Raw genomic sequence first — 18,522 nt, forward strand, 5'->3', positions numbered from 1 at the left:
TTTTAGCTGAGAACACATAGCAGGTCACCAGGGAGCATAGAGAATGGTTAGCAAACATAAGCAGGTTGTTAAAGAACACGTACAGTTAAAGTCGCCCTGAATGTTTATTGGCCTTCTTGAGTCACCTTAGGCACTGTTCATACCCACTGTTGCCAAAGCACAACAATTCTCAGCAGGTAGAATTCCACTCATGCCAATAGTCCCTACTCACACTACAGTCATGTGTCCCTTGTAGCATGATGCCTGTTTCTGGAAAAAGTACAGGAGCTTCTTTAGGGAATGGTCTAGCATTTTTGGTTCCTATATGCTTCAATGGAAGTGCCAAAAAAAACCCTACCTGAAAACAAGTCTTGCCTATCCAAAGACATTTTGGACAATTTCATGCTCCCAACTTTGTGGGAACAGTTTGGGGGTGGCCCCTTCCTGTTCCAACATGACTGCACACCAGTGTACAAAGCAAGGTCCATAAAGACATGGATGAGTGAATTTGGGGTGGAGGAGCTTGTCTGGCCTGCACAGAGCCCTGACCTCAACCTGATAGAACACCTTCGGGATAAATTAGAGCAGAGACTGCGAGCCAGGCCTTCTTGTTTACATCAGTGCCTGACCTCACAAATGCACTTCTGGAAGAATGGTCAAACATCCCCATAGACACACTCCTAAACCTTGTGGACAGCCTTCCCAGTAGAGTTGAAGCTGTTAAAGCTGCAAAGGGTGGGCCAACGCAATATTGAACCTTATGGACTAAGACAGAGATGCCGTTAAAGTTCATGTGCGTGTAAAGGCAGGTGTCCCAATACTTTTGGTAATATAGTGTCCAATTGCTAGGGCTAATAGATGCACCTTAAAGTATATCTAGAACCAAAATGTTTTATTACATTTTGGAGGAGAATACTTAAATCCCCTGCCTGTTCTTTGTTTTGTTTGTTGTCATATGAACAACACTTTGGAGACTCAGCCACACTGAGTAGAGCTGAGGAAGACTCCAATGCTGTAGACCCCTAAACTATAGGGGTACTAGGTGAGTACTCACCCCCAGGAGAGTATTGATTGGGGTCACCCATACCAACTGGACTATCCCCTCCCCTGTGTCTATATGGAGACATACTAGGTCATTTTCACGTACTTACTCCTTACTTACTCCTTGCATTAAAAAATATATCAACTGCATGCCGACCAGTGCACGACGATATACGTCGGCATAATGGCACGGCTTCACAAATGGGCATATAGGTACGTCCTCTTTAAGAAGCGGCATTGTGGGCATGCGCGCCCACTGTGCGTTCTGTGACCGTGCCTGCGGGACCCACGGACTCGATGTCTGCCGGTGTCCCGGAGCGGCAGAAGAGTAAATAAGGCATTTCCCTGTTCTGTCTAGTGACAAGACAGAGATCTACCACTCCCTGTCATCGGGAGCAGTGATCGCTGTCATGTCCTAGGTAGCCCACCCACCCTACAGTTAGAATCACTCTCTAGGACACACTTAACCCCTTGATTGCCCCCTAGTGTTTTGTTTTGTTAAAAAATGCATTAGTCCGAAAATCCAAAATAATTAAGGTCGAATCTGTTATTGAAGGCTTGTGGTGTTCTGTGGAATGTTCTAAGAAGATTCGACGGAGCAGATAAACTGTACAACGCCGCAATCCTACATTTCCAGTCGAAAGTGGCGCCTACAAGCTATAATAGAATTCTAATGTTGTATGACACTAGTAATAATTATATTTATTAAGTATTATCACTAGTCAACCAACATTAGAATTCTCCTATAGCCTATGGGTGGAGCATTTGACCATAAATGTCCGCTCGCAGCGTCTGCTTCGTCAAATCTTCATGTCAAATCTTTTCTCTCTATGTCGAATAATCTTGGACTAATAGAGTTAGGTTAGGCACATTCAGCCTTTTTTGCTATTGTCTCTATAATGTCAAATCTTTTCTCTCTATGTAGAATAATCTTGAACTAAAAGAGCTAAGGTAAGGCACATTCGACCATAGGTTCGATGGACACAGATCAATATTGTCAGCGTCATGTCAAATCTCCTATCCATATCGAACTGTTGTCACAACATCTTGTTGTTGGATCTTTCGGTTTTTGGATTCTACACTTTAGTTATCATTTGTTAAAACGATAACAAAAATACCCGAAATTCGGGCGAAAATGCATGTGGAACGAAAACGAATGCACATGTCTAGTAAACAGTGCATTTTTATAGCACTGATCGCTGTATAAATGACAATGGTCCCAAAATAGTGTCAAAAGTGTCTGATCTGTCCGCCATAATGTCGCAGTCATGATAAAAATCGCATAACGCTGCTATTACTAATAAAAAAAATTAATAATAAAAATGCCACAAAACTTTCCCCTATTTTATAGACGCTATAACTTTTGTGAAAACCAATCAATATACGCTTATTGCGATTTTTATTTTATTTTTTAACCAAAATCATGTAGAAGAATACATATTGACCTAAACTGAGGAAAAATTAGTTTTTTTTATATATTTTTTTAGGATGTTTATTATAGCAAAAAGTAAAAAAAATTGCTTTTTTTTTTTTCAAAATTGTCACACTTTTTTGTTTATAGCGTAAAAAATTAAAACCGCAGCGGTGATCAAATACCACCAAAAGAAAGCTCTATTTGTGGGAAAAAAAGTACATCAATTTTGTTTGGGTACAGCATCGCACGTCCGCGCAATTGTCAGTTAAAGTGACGCAGTGCCGTATCGCAAAAAGTGCTCTGGTCAGGAAGGGGGTAAATTCTTCTGGGGCTGAAGTGGTTAATGACATAATAATGAATGCAGAACTGTAATAATATGTGTATATTATACATGCCTGGAGTTCAGCTTTAAAACCTTGCAAACATTCACATATCACAGACCAGCCAACAAACACATAAGAAGCAGGTGTAGCCTGCACTGGGTACCAATATCCGATCCCGAGAGAGAGAGATCAGTTTTATAGCTTCGGGCATGTAAACTGCTAAACAACATTCAACAGTCTGTTTTATTCACTAAAGCAGTGTTTTTTTTTTCAACTTCAGCTGAATTCCAGGTATGAATTTTATTGCATAGGTAAATTGGTGAAGCTTGGACCAATGTACAGTGCCTTGCAAAAGTATTCACCCCCTTGTCTTTTTACCTATTTTGTTACATTACAGCATTTACTTCAATGTTTTTTTAATCTGAATTATATGTGATGGATCAGAACACAATAGTCTAAATTGGCGAAGAAAAATTAGAAAAATATACACATAAAACAATTTTTTCAGAAATAAAAAACTGATAATTGGCATGTGTGTATGTATTCACCCCCTTTGATATGAAGCCCATAAAAAGCTCTGGTGCAACCAATTACCTTCAGACGTCACATAATTAGTGAAATGATGTCCACCTGTGTGCAATCTAAGTGTCACATGATCTATCCTTACATATACACACCGATCTGAAAGGCCCCCGAGGCTGCAACACCTAAGCAAGAGGCACCACTAACCAAACACTGCCATGAAGACCAAGGAACTCTCCAAACAAGTAAGGGACGATGTTGATGAGAAATACAAATCAGGGTTAGGTTATTAAAAAATATCCAAATCTTTGATGATTCCTAGGAGCACCATCAAATCTATCATAACCAAATGGAAAGAACATGGCACCACAGCAAACCTGCCAAGAGACGAAACCAAAAACTCATGGACCGGGCAAGGAGAGCATTAATCAGAGGGGCTGCACAGAGACCTAAGGTAATCCACAGCAGAGACTGGAGTATCTGTACATAGGACGACAATAAACCGTAAGCTCCATAGAGTTGGGCTTTATGGCAGAATGGCCAGAAGAAAGCCATTACTTTCAGCAAAAAAACAAAATGGCAAGTTTTGAGTTTGCAAAAAAGGCATGTGGGAGACTCACAATATCTATGGAGGAAAGTGCTCTGGTGTGATGAGACTAAAATGTAACTTTTTTGACCATTAAAGAAAATGCTATATCTGGCACAAACTCAACCCATCACATCACCCAAAGAACACCATCCTCACAATGAAACATGGTGGTGGCAGCATCATGCTATGGGGATGTTTTTCAGCAAACAGGACTGGGAAACTGGTCAGAGTTGAGGGAAAGATGGATCACTAAATACATGGATATTCTTGAGAAAAACCTGAACCACTCTGTGTGTGATTTGAGGCTTAGGACGGAGGTTCACCTTCCAGCAGGACAATGACCCCAAACACATTGCTAAAGCAACAATTGAGTGGTTTAAGGGGAAACATGTAAATGTGTTAGAATGGTCTAGTCAAAGCCCAGATCTCAATCCAATAGAAAATCTGTGGTCAAACTTAAAGATTGCTGTTCGCAAGCGCAAACCATCCAACCTGAAGGAGCTGGAACAGGTTTGCAAAGCGGAATGGGCAAAAATCCCAGTGGTAAGATGTGGCAACTCATAGAGACTTATCCAAAGCGACTTGGAGCTGTGATAGTCGCAAAAGGTGAGAATCACTGTAGTAGTAGCTGCTACTACCAGACATCTCCACATCTCCTCACCCTGCTGCATAGTAACCATGGGGGAAGGCATGGCTACCATTCATAGATCACCTTGCATTTTTCTCAATGAATATAAGACATTCTCTGATTGGACAAGAGGTGGGGCTGTGACGTTACAATCTTCACCTTGTTCAATCAAGGAATGCCTTGTATTAATTGAGAAAAATGCAAGGTGATATGTGAATGGTGCCCATGCATAGGCGTTTGCAGGAGGTGTGTCTGGGTACACCCTTATCACTACGTGCAGTGCAGATTCCCTCTACTGCTTGAGCTTCCCACCGGTTTGCCCCCCTGACTCGCCCTGCAGTGTTGTTGGCTTTCCTCCTATCTTCCTGGAGGCTGCGAGGGATGTTTCAGGAGTTTGGAGTTTAGCTTAAAAATCCCATTATATTAGCCAGTGTTCAACTAGCCCCCTCTTCCAGGTGTTGATTGGTTTATGTGTCATTACCAGTGGTCTCCAATCTGAATATAAGAAAAAAAAAAAATATATATATATATATAAATATATATATATACAAAGTATCTCACAAAAGTAAGTACACCCCTCACATTTTTGTAAATATTTTCTTCTATCTTTTCATGTGACAACACTGAAGAAATGAAACTTTGCTACAGTGTAAAGTAGTGAGTGTACAGCTTGTATAACAGTGTAAATTTGCTGTCCCCTCAAAATAACTCAACACACAGCCATTAATGTCTAAACCACTGGCAACAAAAGTGAGTACAAAAAGTGTAATTTCTTCAGTGTTGTCACATGAAAAGATGTTATAAAATATTTACAAAAATGTAAAAGGGGTGAACTCACTGAACTCACTTTTGTGAGATACTGTATATATATATATATATATATATATATATATATATATATATTTATTTAAGATTTTTTCCCATTTGCCCATTATTGTCCCTTTACTGTATATTGCCCATATTGAAATCTATTGAGGGATTTTCTGGGGCAATAAAAAATTATTTTGATTTAGTTGGGCTTTATGGTATTTCATTTGTACCATCATGCCAAATCCATTAGAATAGGTGCAACCTAGAGCAGTTGACCGAAAAAACAACATTTCCAGCAAAGATCTACACATGTAGGTGTAAATTATAGGTGTTCTTCCTCTCTAGCCTGTTTATGGTTACTTATCATTAGCCTGGGTCTCTTAGGAGCTGTCGTATTTTCTTATCCAAGAATGTCTGAGCCACATGCTCTCAGTCACTGTCAGTACTCTGTAGGTTGTGGAAAGCTGATCTCCTTCTCACGAGTATATCAGCACAATGAAAGCGACCTTCTTTGCTCTGTGCACCGTCCCTACACTTTTATCTACAGGTAAGTGCAGACTTATACCTGCTTATAACAGACTGAAAAGTGTATCATATTGATAGAGTTGGTGATATTATCTTGCAATTTTTTTTATTTCACGCAATCTATATACACAAAAAGATATAAAAAAAATACATTAGATAAAAAGTAAGCATTTGGAATTAGAGTGTGTGGGCAGGGATCTATGCAACTTTTTCCCACTCTACTGATTGCTCTTGAATAATAATAATATTAACAATAATAATAACATATATATATATATATATATATATATATATATAGTCAAAAGTATTGGGACACCTGCCTTCACATGCAAATGTGTACACAAGTCCGTCACACAAAAGTCCAACGTACAAACACGCATGCTCGGAAACAAGGAAGAGCCGGAAACGGCCGGTCTTGTCAATTAGCGTTCGTAATGGAGAATTAACATTCATGGCAACTTATGAATTGTCGAAATGCAGCGCACAAAAGTTACCACAACACTATTATCCTGTCGTTTTTAATCTCAAAGATACAACTATGTTGGTGTCCCTTGTTAATTTTAGATTGTATTTTTGAAAATGTACTGGCCTGCTCCAAAAATGTTATTTGACGTTAAACACATAGCCAAGTATTATTCTACACAATTATTTTTATTGTGCATTAAAAAAAGAATACAAATAAAATTAGGCATGCTATCTGCCAATAGAACTAGCAAAAAGTGCATTCTATGCATCCAAAAATATAGAAAATATAACAAATCAAATCATTATTCAACTAAAAAATAAAATAATAATTAGTAAGTGTGGAATGGGTGAAAATCCCCAGACCAGCGGCCTTATTGGTGGGTTGTGGTGAGTGGGTTGGCTGTGGAGGTTGTGTATGTGGGCCCACAAAATCACATGGGTGGGTAGTGGCATAGATCTCACCCATCACCCCACTGTTAAAGAGCTGCAGGATGAGCTTGCACCTTCTCCTCTGGTCACCAGTCATCCCCCTTAACCTATTGGCTGTTGCCACGCCAAATCCCTTGCACTCATCTGGGTCAGTACGGATGGCATTAGTGGTCTGGCTGAGGAAGCAAGCTGTGGCCTCTTCCAGATTCCTGCTCTCCCTGGCCCTTTAAGCAAGAGGGCGTAGGGGAGGGATCTGGGACTATGGGACATAATTTGTTTTTTTTAGGGTTTAGGTCAATCACACACAATTTTGATCTCCTCACTGTTGCAAATTGAAGGTGGCCAAATAGCAAAAATTATCATTCTGACCCCATCATTTTTCATTCTTGTTCAAATAATTTTTGGGCACTTCTGTCTTTTGATATGGAAACCACTTTGTTAAGGAAGAAATATTTGAACAATAAAGTTTAGTTATCATCATTGTTTTTTGGATACAAATATGTTCAACATATTCATCCTGTGCAGCAGGACCTGTGTGGACCTCTGGAGCTGTGGCCTCAGCAGATGTCGAAAGAGCGTAGAAAGCAATGGCCTGGGTTCTGTCTGGTCAGTCAAAAAATGCAGGCTGTGGTAATACTACAGCCTGGGGACATAATGGTCATCCACTGCTGCTTCAGATCTCTCGGAGTCCATGACCTTGTTGTGCTCCCTTTTAAAAATACTCTTCAGGTTGGAAATGTTGTTCTTCACATAGTTGATGTCTACCCTGGGGTACAAAGGCTTCACCAACTCAATCAGTTTCTCCAACGCTGCCTTCCTCAAGATTTTATTGATCTCAACTCTTGACCTTCCAGAGACAGGGCAGCTCCCGGTACAGGTCGATGAATTGTGTTAAAAAAATAAGGTGCTTTAAATTTATCCACCATGATAAATGATATGATGCCTGCAAGACAGGACACAAGACAAACCATAATGTCTGGCTTAATTCATAATCTGGTCCCACTATAGGCCAGCAGTATAGGCCACTAACCACCTATGCCCGAAATTTCAAATTGTCCCTTTGTTTTATGGTTCCTTTCTTGTGTTTGCGAGTGAACATCCTTTCCTCCAAGATCGTTCCTACAGCCGTTCCATTGATCGTGTGTTTGCACTTTTAATATTTACCATGTCTTTTGTACTTTTAAATTAGAAAGTTCAGTGTCCGAACTCAGTGTTTCTCCACTCCAATCCTCTAGGTGCACCACCAAGTCCTGCTTTCTATATTTTCCTCAGTCTAAAAACGACTATGTGAGTTACTAACATTGAAAATGACAACATCACCTGTGCCAAATTCAACAAATATAGAAAACCTGACCTGGGTTTGCATCTTGAGAAGGAGAGTTGGGAAACACTGCCCTAAGTAAAGCGAATTTCTAATCTTTCAGTGTTTTTAAGAATAGCAAAGCCAAAATTTGAAGCTGCCCACAAATTGTGCCCTAACATTCTTATTTCCCTCATGATCCCATGACTAAAATGTGTGTCTTTCCTTACATCTAGTTTGCTAAAGCCCCAAAACTCACCGTTTGTCAACATGTGCAAGCTCCCATCATGGGGTATCAATGGACATATTTCGGGGGCACAACCCCTTCCTCTGACCAACTTTAGTTATGAGGAAGTGGTAGCACCCCCAAAACACGTCCACCACTGATATCCCGTGATGGGAAATAGCACATGTTGACACACTGTATGTTTTGGGGGTTTGTAAAATAACATGTTTGGAACTACACAAATTTTTGGCAGGGGATCATAAGGGACATTTAATATTTCATTGTGTGTGTGTAGCAGACCCACAACACACCATAATAGTTAGCTGATGAAGAGATTGTCACTTCATGTAGCAAATGAGGTACATTTGCACTATTGTAGCAAGGGGCCAAAATAAAGGCCATTTGAGAATATATTATACAGCTAAGAAACACAGACAACAGTAGTTCAAATGAAATATGAGTTCATGATCAAAAAATAATATTATTCAGGATCAGCTCCAATTTGATGCCAAGACACTGCCTCTCTACCCACAAAATAATCAAGGTATTTTTGACGTATATCTCAGTCATTTTGAGGCAATCCAACATGGCCAATTTCTAGATCTGTCATCACAACCACAGCTGGCGGAGCTGCAGTCTCTTCTTGGTAATGAATAAGCGCACTTGTTAGTGTGTGAAACACGTCTACCATTTGAACTGTCTGTAACACTTGGAATGTCTGTTATTAACCACTTGCCGACCGCCGCACGACGATATACGTCGACAGAATGGCACGGGCAGGCATATGGGCGTATATATACGTCCCTGCCTTCCCGCGGGTGGGGGGCCCGATCGGGCCCCCCCCGGTGCCGGCGGCGGTCGGTATTCGTTCGGGAGCGATCCGGGATGAAGGGGCGGCCATTCATTCATGGCCACCCCCTCGCGATCGCTCCCGACGAATGGAAATGCTCCGTGACATCACTTCCTCTCCTGTAATGTAAACACAGGAGAGGAAGTGATGTAATCTCTCCTCCGTGTCGGTATTTTTCGTTCCGACACCGAGGAGAGAGGATCGGTGAGTTGCACCAACACGACACTACACAGTAGAACATGCCAGGCACACTCACACCCCCCCCGATCACCCCCCCAATTACCCCTGCCCCCCAGTCACAGTGACACCAATGTCATTTTTTTTTTGCATTGGTGTCATTTGTGACTGTAATAACTGTTAGGGCAGTTAGGGTTAGCCCCCTTTAGTTCTAATGTACCCCCCTAACCCCCCCAATAAAGGTTTAACCCCGTGATCACCCCCCGTCGCCAGTGTCACTAAGGCTGGGTTCACATTGCAGCGGTTTATGAGAACGAATGTGATTCGCACCGCACTGCAGTGCAAATCACATCCGATCTCTGTGCGATTCGAGTTCAGCCATACAGATAGTATGGCTAAATTCGCGCCGCACCCGCCGCAAATTCGCACGGGACCCTTTTTATGGTCCGCAGCAGAATCGGATCGCATGGGTGTTCACACCATGCGATCCGAGTTTGCAGATCGCACTGCGATATGCGAACTGATCTGGGGGTGTCATTAACATTTCACTGACACTCCCAGCAGTTCGCATAGGGCAGTGTGAACTGCCGCCGGGAGGCATGTGATGCGGGAACCCGCCGCGGATTCGTGGGCGTTCCTGCATCGCTCCAGTGTGAACCCAGCCTAATAAGCGATCATTTTTCTGATCGCTGTATTAGTGTCACAGGTGACGCTAGTTAGGCAGGTAGGTATTTAGGTTCGCCGCAGCTTTTTATAGCGCCAGGGACCCCCATATACTACCGCATAAAGCCCCCTGATTGCCCCCTAGTTAACCCTTTCACCAGTGATCACCATATAACTGTTACAGGTGACGCTGGTTGGTTAGTTATTTTTTTATAGTTTCAGGGCACCCGCCATTTATTACCTAATAAAGGTTTAACCCCCTGATCACCCGGCGGGTGTCATTTGTGACTGTAATAACTGTTAGGGCAGTTAGGGTTAGCCCCCTTTAGTTCTAAGGTACCCCCCTAACCCCCCCAATAAAGGTTTAACCCCGTGATCACCCCCCGTCGCCAGTGTCACTAAGGCTGGGTTCACATTGCAGCGGTTTATGAGAACGGATGTGATTCACACCGCACTGCAGTGCAAATCACATCCGATCTCTGTGCGATTCGAGTTCAGCCATACAGATAGTATGGCTGAATTCGTGTCGCACCCGCCGCAAACTCGCACGGGACCCTTTTTTTGGTCCGCAGCAGAATCGGATCGCATGGGTGTTCACACCATGCGATCCGAGTTTGCAGATCGCACTGCGATATGCGAACTGATCTGGGGGTGTCTACTTTCTAAAATGGGGTCATTTGTGGGGGTTTTGTGCCATCTTGGCATTTTATGGCCTTCAAAACTGTAATAGGTAGTGAGGAGTGAAGTCAAATATTTACGCCCTTAGAAAACTTGAAGGCGGTTCTTGGCTTTCGGGGCCCCGTACGCGGCTAGGCTCCCAAAAAATCCCACACATGTGGTATCCTCGTACTCAGGAGAAGCAGCAGAATTTATTTTGGGGTGTCATTTCACATATGCCCATGGCATGTGTGAGCAATATATCATTTATTGACAACTTTGTGAAAAAAAAATAGAAAAAAATTAAAGTTTGTAATTTTCCCGCAACTTGTGGCAAAATATAAAATATTCCATGGACTCAACATGCCTCTCAGCAAATAGCTTGGGGTGTCTACTTTCTAAAATGGGGTCATTTGTGGGGGTTTTGTGCCATCTTGGCATTTTATGGCCTTCAAAACTGTAATAGGTAGTGAGAAGTGAAATCAAAAATTTACGCCCTTAGAAAGCCTGAAGGCGGTGCTTGGTTTTCGGGGCCCCGTACGCGGCTAGGCTCCCAAAAAGTCCCACATATGTGCTATCCCCGTACTCAGGAGAAGCAGCAGAATTTATTTTGGGGTGTCATTTCACATATGCCCATAGCATGTGTGAGCAATATATCATTTAGTGACAACTTTGTGTAAAAAAAGTTTGTCATTATTCAATCGCTTGAGGCAAAAAAATAAAATATTCAATGGGCTCAACATGCCACTTATCAATTTCCTTAGGGGGTCTACTTTCCAAAATGGGGTCATTTGGGGGGGTTTTGTACTGCCCTGCCATTTTAGCACCTCAAGAAATGAGATAGGCAGTCGTAAACTAAAAGCTGCGTAAATTCCAGAAAACGTACCTTAGTTTGTAGATGTGACAACTTTTCCGCAAACCAATAAATATACAGTTATTGACTTTTTTTTTTACCAAAGACATGTGGCTGAATACATTTTGGCCTAAATGTATGACTAAAATTGAGTTTATTGGATTTTTCTAATAACAAAAATTAGAAAATATCATTTTTTTCAAAATTTGCGGTCTTTTTACGTTTATATCGCAAAAAATAAAAATCGCAGAGGCAATCAAATACCATCAAAAGAAAGCTCTATTTGTGGGAAGAAAAGGACGCAGATTTTGTTTGGGTACAACATTGCATGACCGAGCAATTACCAGTTAAAGCAGCGCAGTGCCAAATTGTAAAAAGACCTCTGGTCATTGACCAGCAAAATGGTCCAGTCTGAAAGTGGTTAAATAAGAATTTTGATGGATCTTGGAGTGCAGTCGTTTCCTCAGTGTTGTTCTGCAGCTTCTTCATCTGGGCCTGCCACTGCAGGGTCCGCATCAGTTGGCACTGAGGCAAGGTAGCTGCTAGCATTCCTCCGAAAAAAATGATGGCGTATACAGCAACACAATACCATATGGTTGATTTTGTATAGTGCCAGGTTAATTGGTGTTAAAAACAGCCTGAACTGACTGGAGAGGATGCCAAAGGCATTTTTAACCACCCTTCTGGTACGAGAGAGCCTGTAATTAAATATTCTCTGCTCTGGGGTGAGGTTTCTCATAGGAAATGGCTTCATAAAATGTTCCCCAGAGCAAAGGTCTCATCTGATACAAAAACTAAATTGAGGCCCTCAAAATTCTCCTCAGCAGGTGGAAAGTTTAAGGTGCCATTCTGGAGCCGCTTGTAGACCTCTGTCTGCATAATGACTCCTCCATCAAAGTTGCAGCCATTCTTCCCAACATCAAGAAACAAGAACTCATATTGGCAGCCACTACAGCTAGCAGGACTATGCTGCAAAACCCTTTATAATTTAAATAATATGAGCCAGAGTTGGGTGGTGGGACAATCTGGACACGTTTTCCATCAATAACATCCCCACAGTTGGGAAAATCCCACTGATAATGGAACTGGGCTGCCACATCGCTGTAGGTTGGAAGGAAACAGTGGATTCAAAAAAGGAACAAGAAACGACTACTTCTGCACATAACATTGCTAGCAGATTTGACACAAACATTCTTGGCCAACATAAGTATAAAACTTAAATGAGTATTTAGAGACAAAAGTGTAAGGTCAACTTAACTGATTCCTCACCCCCTCTGGTGGCCCATTCTAAAAATGTTATGGTGGGGGGAGGTAATGGGTAGATGTTTTGGACAGGTAACCCTCTCCACTTCCATAAGAGCTGTTTGCATAAATACTGTGTGATACTTTGGACAGCCCCTCCTTACTTACACTATTGGCAGCCCAGTGGACAGATAAGAAGTGTCATAATAAAACAATATGGATACACACCTATCAAGATAATAGGAGTCAAAAATTTCTACATTACAATTTGAAGGTAATCAGGCAGGTCCTTGCACTACATGGTGAATTCATCCAGAAATATGACCAAAAAAGAGGGATAGTGTGTATGGGTTTTGCAAAGTCAGCAGATTATTTATATCTGTTGACTTTGAATTTGGGGAGGGGAAGTGGGTTACAAATGAGTTTGGGCACCAAAAAATGGCCTCTTGTATTCTGCCTGAATTTAGGGTAAGCACAAAAATGTAGCAGACAAAAAACATTGCTAAGTTACTAGGCTAGGTGTGTATGGGCCCAGGAAAGCATGCTGGGGAGGCTAGTGAAGGAAAATATGCATGTAGGCCAAACAAGGAGCAGGAAAAGCTTACAGCATGCATGGAGACAAAGAGGACATTTACAGCATATTACAATAATGTTAATTATGGAATCAAGAAATTAATACAATACATTAGAAATAATGAGTCCCAGAGCCTGGGGGGAAATCCCAGTGGTAAACTTGAGGTCCTGGAGACTTTTCCCTGTCACCAAGTACCGCAAGGTGGCTATGAGTCTTTGCTCAGGAGTAATGGCAAGCCTTATGCATGTGCTTCTTAATATAGGGGGTCAACAATGCCAAAATTTGGTGAAAGCAGGAGTCCGTCATCCACAGATAATTCTGAAAATCATCCGGATTATTCTCCTGGAGCTCCCGCAGCAAAGGCATATGGCATAATTGGTCATGATTAAGCAACCAATTTTTGGTCCAAGAAAACCTCCTGCTTCTGTTCCTGGATTGGATTTAGGTCAAAGCAATAACTTTAAGGCCAAGGCACGTTCTCTCCTCCGACATGGCTGGTTGACGAACGGCCATTCAGAAACTAACTGAAAAGCACATACTGAAAAGCGTGAATCAACACTCACCAAACTTCTACTAACACGAAATTAACAGAAGGAGCCTAAAGGGTGGCACCTGACAATCGAACTTCCTCTTTATAGGCTCATATTACGTCTAGTACGACTACGTCACTACGCTCTTGTTTGCTGGCCAACAATTGTGTACCATTTGTATGCAAGACAAGTTCCTTTTATCCGAAGGGCACACGCCCTTCAGACAAAAGTCTGAAGCTCTGTTGGTCAACAATCTCATTTTGTGTATGAGGCTTTATAGCTTCCCAGTCTTAAGCCTCATACACAGGATCCAATTGTTTGCCAACCGAGTGTCAGATTTTTGTCTTAAGGGTGTGTGCCTGGATCTTGTCTTGCATAATAACGGTACACAATTGACGGGCAACAAACACAAACGTAGTGATGTACTATGAGGGATTTCAACTCTTGAGCACCACCCTTTGGGCCCCTTTTGCTAATTTTGTGTTTGGTGAGCATTGATTCCAAGCATGCGCGTTTGTACTTCCAACTTTTGTGTGACAGACTTGTGTACCGACCATCAGAAAATCTGACAACAGTCTGTCAAGAGACAATCCCCTGCCAACAATCTTATCATGTGTTTGAGGCTTTAGCCTTGTACACACGGTCAGATTATTGGACAAACTTTCATCAGTTTTTTGTTGGAGGCTAGTCTCAAATCGAAAGTGATGAGGGTAATAACGATCAGAAAATTTTCGGACGACAGAATTCAACGTCAGAAGTGATGTAAGGTGTTGAATTGTTTTGTATGTGTTCTTTCATTTCTGAGCATGCCTAGTCTTGTTCTTCAGATTTTTTTTTTTGGCAGAAAACCATACTAATAAAAAGGAAATCGGATGTTGTGGTCACATCAGACAAAAATTTTGGAGCCTGCGCATCCTGTTTTTGTCTGCCAAAAATTTGTAATCGGCTGTCAAAAGCAGCATACTAACGATCAGAAAATCGGCAGATCATTCATCTGACAAAATTTAACTTCAGGTTTTCTGACCGTGTGTACGGGTCTTTAGTCTGTAGGGTTCAATACTGAGTTGGCCCACCCTTTGCAGCTATAACAACTTCAACTCTTCTGGGAAGGCTGTCCACAAGGATTAGTAGTGTGTCTATGGGAATGGATGACCATTCTTCCAGAAGTGCATTTGTGAGGTCAGGCATTGATGTGGACGAGAAGGCCTAGCTCACAGCCTCCACTCAACTCATTCCAAAGGTGTTCATTTGGGTTGAGGTCAGGACTCAACTGCAGGCCACTCCAGTAAGTCAAGGTCTTTATGGACTTTGCTTTGTGCACTGGTCCAAATCATTTGGCGGAGGGGGGATTATGGTGTGGGGTTTGTTTTTCAGGAGTTGGGCTTGGCCCCTTAGTTCCAGTGAAGCGAACTCTTAAGGTGTCAGCACACCAAGACATTTTGGACAATTTCATGCTCCCAACTTCGTGGGAACAATTTGGGGATGGCTCTTCCATGTCTCAACATGACTGCACACCAGTACATAAATCAAGGTCCATAAAGATAAGGATTTGCAAGTTTAGGGTGGAGGAACTTGACTGGCCTACACAGAGTCCTGACCTCAACCAGATAGAACACCCTTGGAATGAATTAGAATGGAGACTGCGAGCCAGGCTCTCTCAGCCACATCAGTACCTGACCTCACAAATGCGCTTCTGGAAGAATGGTCAAACATTCCTATAGACACATTTCTAAACCTTGTGGACAGCCTTCCCAGAAGATTTGAAGTTGTTATAGCTACAAAGGGTGGGCCAACTCAATATTGAACCCTACGGTTGAACCCTTGGACTCCACTAGATCTCTGAAGGTATGCTATGGTATCTGGCACCAAGCTATCACTAGCAGATCCTTTAAATTGGCAAGGTGAGGTCTTCATGGATCGGACTTGTTTTTCCAGCACATCCCACAGATGCTCGATTGGATTGACATATGGAAAATTTGGAGGTCACCTCAAACTTGTTGTTGTGTTGCTCAAACCATTGTTGAGTTCATCAGACCAGGCCACCTTCTTCCATTGCCCCATGATCCTGACTGGGCTGTGGCTACGCGGCCCCATACACAACAAACTGCGATGATGTGTGTGTTCTGACACTTTTCTATCTATGAGCATTAAACTTTTCATCAATTTGAGCTACAGTAGCTACAGTAGCTCTTTTATAGGATCAAACTACATGTTCCAAAATTCACTCCCCATGTGAATCAATGAGCCTTGGCTGGCCATGACCCTGAAGCCGTTTCACTGTTCTATCTTCCTTGGGAGGCTTTTCTCACTACTCTCACACCTTTATACCTCTTATAGACCAGAGCAATGGTTATATTTCTGCACAGATCTGTTTATTCTGTGATAACTTTGGAATTACTTAAGTTAAACATGAATGCAAAATAGAGAGGGGAAAAAAAAAAGCAAAAACGACCTTGGCAGCGAAAGGGTTAATGAATGGACAGCTGTGTCACTAAAGCCTAGTACACATGGTATGATTGTTAGATGACCAAGCTTCTGATTTTTGTCAAAAAGGAGTGTGACAGGATCTTGTCTTGTATACTAACGGCACGCAAATTGTCGTTTGTCAAACACAATCGTAGTGACGTACTATGAGAGAATAAATAGGACGTTCATTTCTCAAGCACCACCCTTTGGGCCCCTTCTGCTAATTTCGTGTTAGTAGAAATTTGGTGAGCGTTGATTTGCCATTTTCGGATCATACAAAACAAATACCCTTTAAAATACATTTGACATAACGACATGCAAAGCAGCTTCATTATTATCCCATTAAAGAAGATGAGAATTTAGACATTTCATCAATTGCCGCGTCCTGAATGTTAATTCTAGATTACGAACGGTAGTATACAAGACCAAACTCTTCCCAGTCGTTCCATGATTCTGAGCATGCGTGTTTGTACTTTCCACTTTTGTGTGAGGGATTTGTGTACCGACCTTCCAAAAATCAGATGTGGAGCCGTCGTTGGCCCAAAATTTACTAGTCTGTCATCCAAAATTTGTTGTCCCGAAAATTGGAAAACAATTTTCTAAGGAGCGTACTAATGGAAAGAATTTCGGACAACAACTTGTCAACAGACAATCCCTTTCTGATTTTTGTACCGTGTGTACGAGGCTTTAGGGTCTGTTATATCTGCTTAGAATTCAGCTTTAATACAATTAATAAAAAAAAAAAAAAATGTTTCTAATGCTAGTTACCAAGAAATATCCCCTAATTTCTAAAGGTCAGTCCATGGTCATGTATTCTGCACAAGTGATTGCAGTTCCTGGTGTATCCCATATCTTCTGTTTTCTTCAAGTTAATTTTTGCTGATGGATCTGAACAGCCATCTAGCATACATTACCAGACTTCTCTGTATTATTTTTCCTCTTATTTCAGTCTCCGCCCTCAAGTGTATATACTGCGGAGTGTTAATTAACCTCGACAGCGACTCAGTTTACAATTTAAATGCTAAGAGGAGTACAGAGCCGTACTGTGATGGTCATGCATACAACTGTGCTTCAGAAGACGCCGCCTGTGCATCTATATACGTTTCCTCCACAAAATGTGAGTTCTACCTACAAAGATATTTGTGTCATTCATATGCCATTCTCTTTTTTATTAACTGCACCCTGTGATCTTTAACTAAGTAAGGTTATTCTAAACCCATCTCTAACCTCTCATATAGACCATAAGACACTAAACCTTTCAACTTGAATTTATTTTCTCTTTCTCTCACTTTCTTCAACCCCTTCCTACTATTGCTATCTCTCTCTTTTCTATCTATCTTCTCTCTCGCTCATTTTCTTCTTTCTTCTCTCTCTTTTTTTCTTCTCTGTCGCTCTCTCTCTCTCTATCTTCTCACTATCTCTCTTCCTTTTGTTCTTCCTTTCTCCTCTTCCTTCTCCTTCATTCTATCTCCTCTCTCTCATTCTTCTTGCTCTCACGCTTTCATCTCTCTCTCCCTTTCTTCTATGTCTCTCTTCTCTCTCATTCTCTCATTATTCTTTCCAGGGCTTTTTTTCTCAACTATGCTCGCCACACTCACATGCCTGCCAAATGGCATCAAATAGTAGCTCTTCCCTCTGCATACAACACCCTCCCTCCACTGCCCTCATCTACCCCCCTCCTTAAAAGCTCCACCATCTGTCATATGTCTTACCTTTTTTTCAATATTAAGCTGAAACACCTATCCGGCTGTAGTACCTCCCAGCATACTATATGACAGTCACTTGCAAGGGAGATTGTGCAGTAGGAGCATCAACAACTGGTCACCAGGGAAAAAATAGAGACCACAGAGGGTGCCGCCTACCACGCACCCTCTCCTGCCCATGACTGCACTGAACCCTGGGCACCTGTTCTGTATCTCCCTTGTCCCTGTCCGGCACTCATTGGGATCTGCGCAGGAGATCTGACCTGAGCAAGAGGTGGTGGAACTGAGTTCCCCCTAGTTCCCGCTGAAAAAAAAGCCCTGATTCTTTCACTCTCTTCTCTTTATCTTCTTTTATTCTCTATCTGTCTTCTCCCTCTCTCTCTTTGATCTCTCTAAAACATCATACAAGCCATACTACACTAAACCTTTCAACACATATCTCAAATTACTAAAGATTATTTTTTCTCCCTCTTTCTCCCTTCTCTTGCTCTCATTTTCACTCTCTTCATTCTCTCTCTCTCCCTCTTTCTTCTCTTTAACTCTCATTCTTCTATCT

General features: G+C 41.8%; 1 protein-coding gene across 1 annotated transcript in view; it reads left to right on the forward strand.

Moving 5' to 3' along the window:
• Positions 1-5,718: 5,718 nt before the first annotated feature.
• The window catches only part of LOC143933720 (uncharacterized), a 46,219-nt gene continuing 33,415 nt past the window's right edge, over positions 5,719-18,522 (forward strand). Inside the window, exons 1-2 of the mRNA XM_077456715.1 lie at positions 5,719-5,853; positions 17,213-17,380. Coding sequence (XP_077312841.1) covers positions 5,802-5,853; positions 17,213-17,380 — 220 coding nt within the window. The 5' untranslated portion in view covers positions 5,719-5,801. The remainder of the gene's footprint in view (positions 5,854-17,212; positions 17,381-18,522) is intronic.

Source organism: Lithobates pipiens, unplaced genomic scaffold (assembly GCF_037356315.1).
Source record: "Lithobates pipiens isolate NorthernLeopardFrog02 unplaced genomic scaffold, aLitPip1_a1.2 Scaffold_27, whole genome shotgun sequence".
NCBI lineage: Eukaryota > Metazoa > Chordata > Amphibia > Anura > Ranidae > Lithobates > Lithobates pipiens.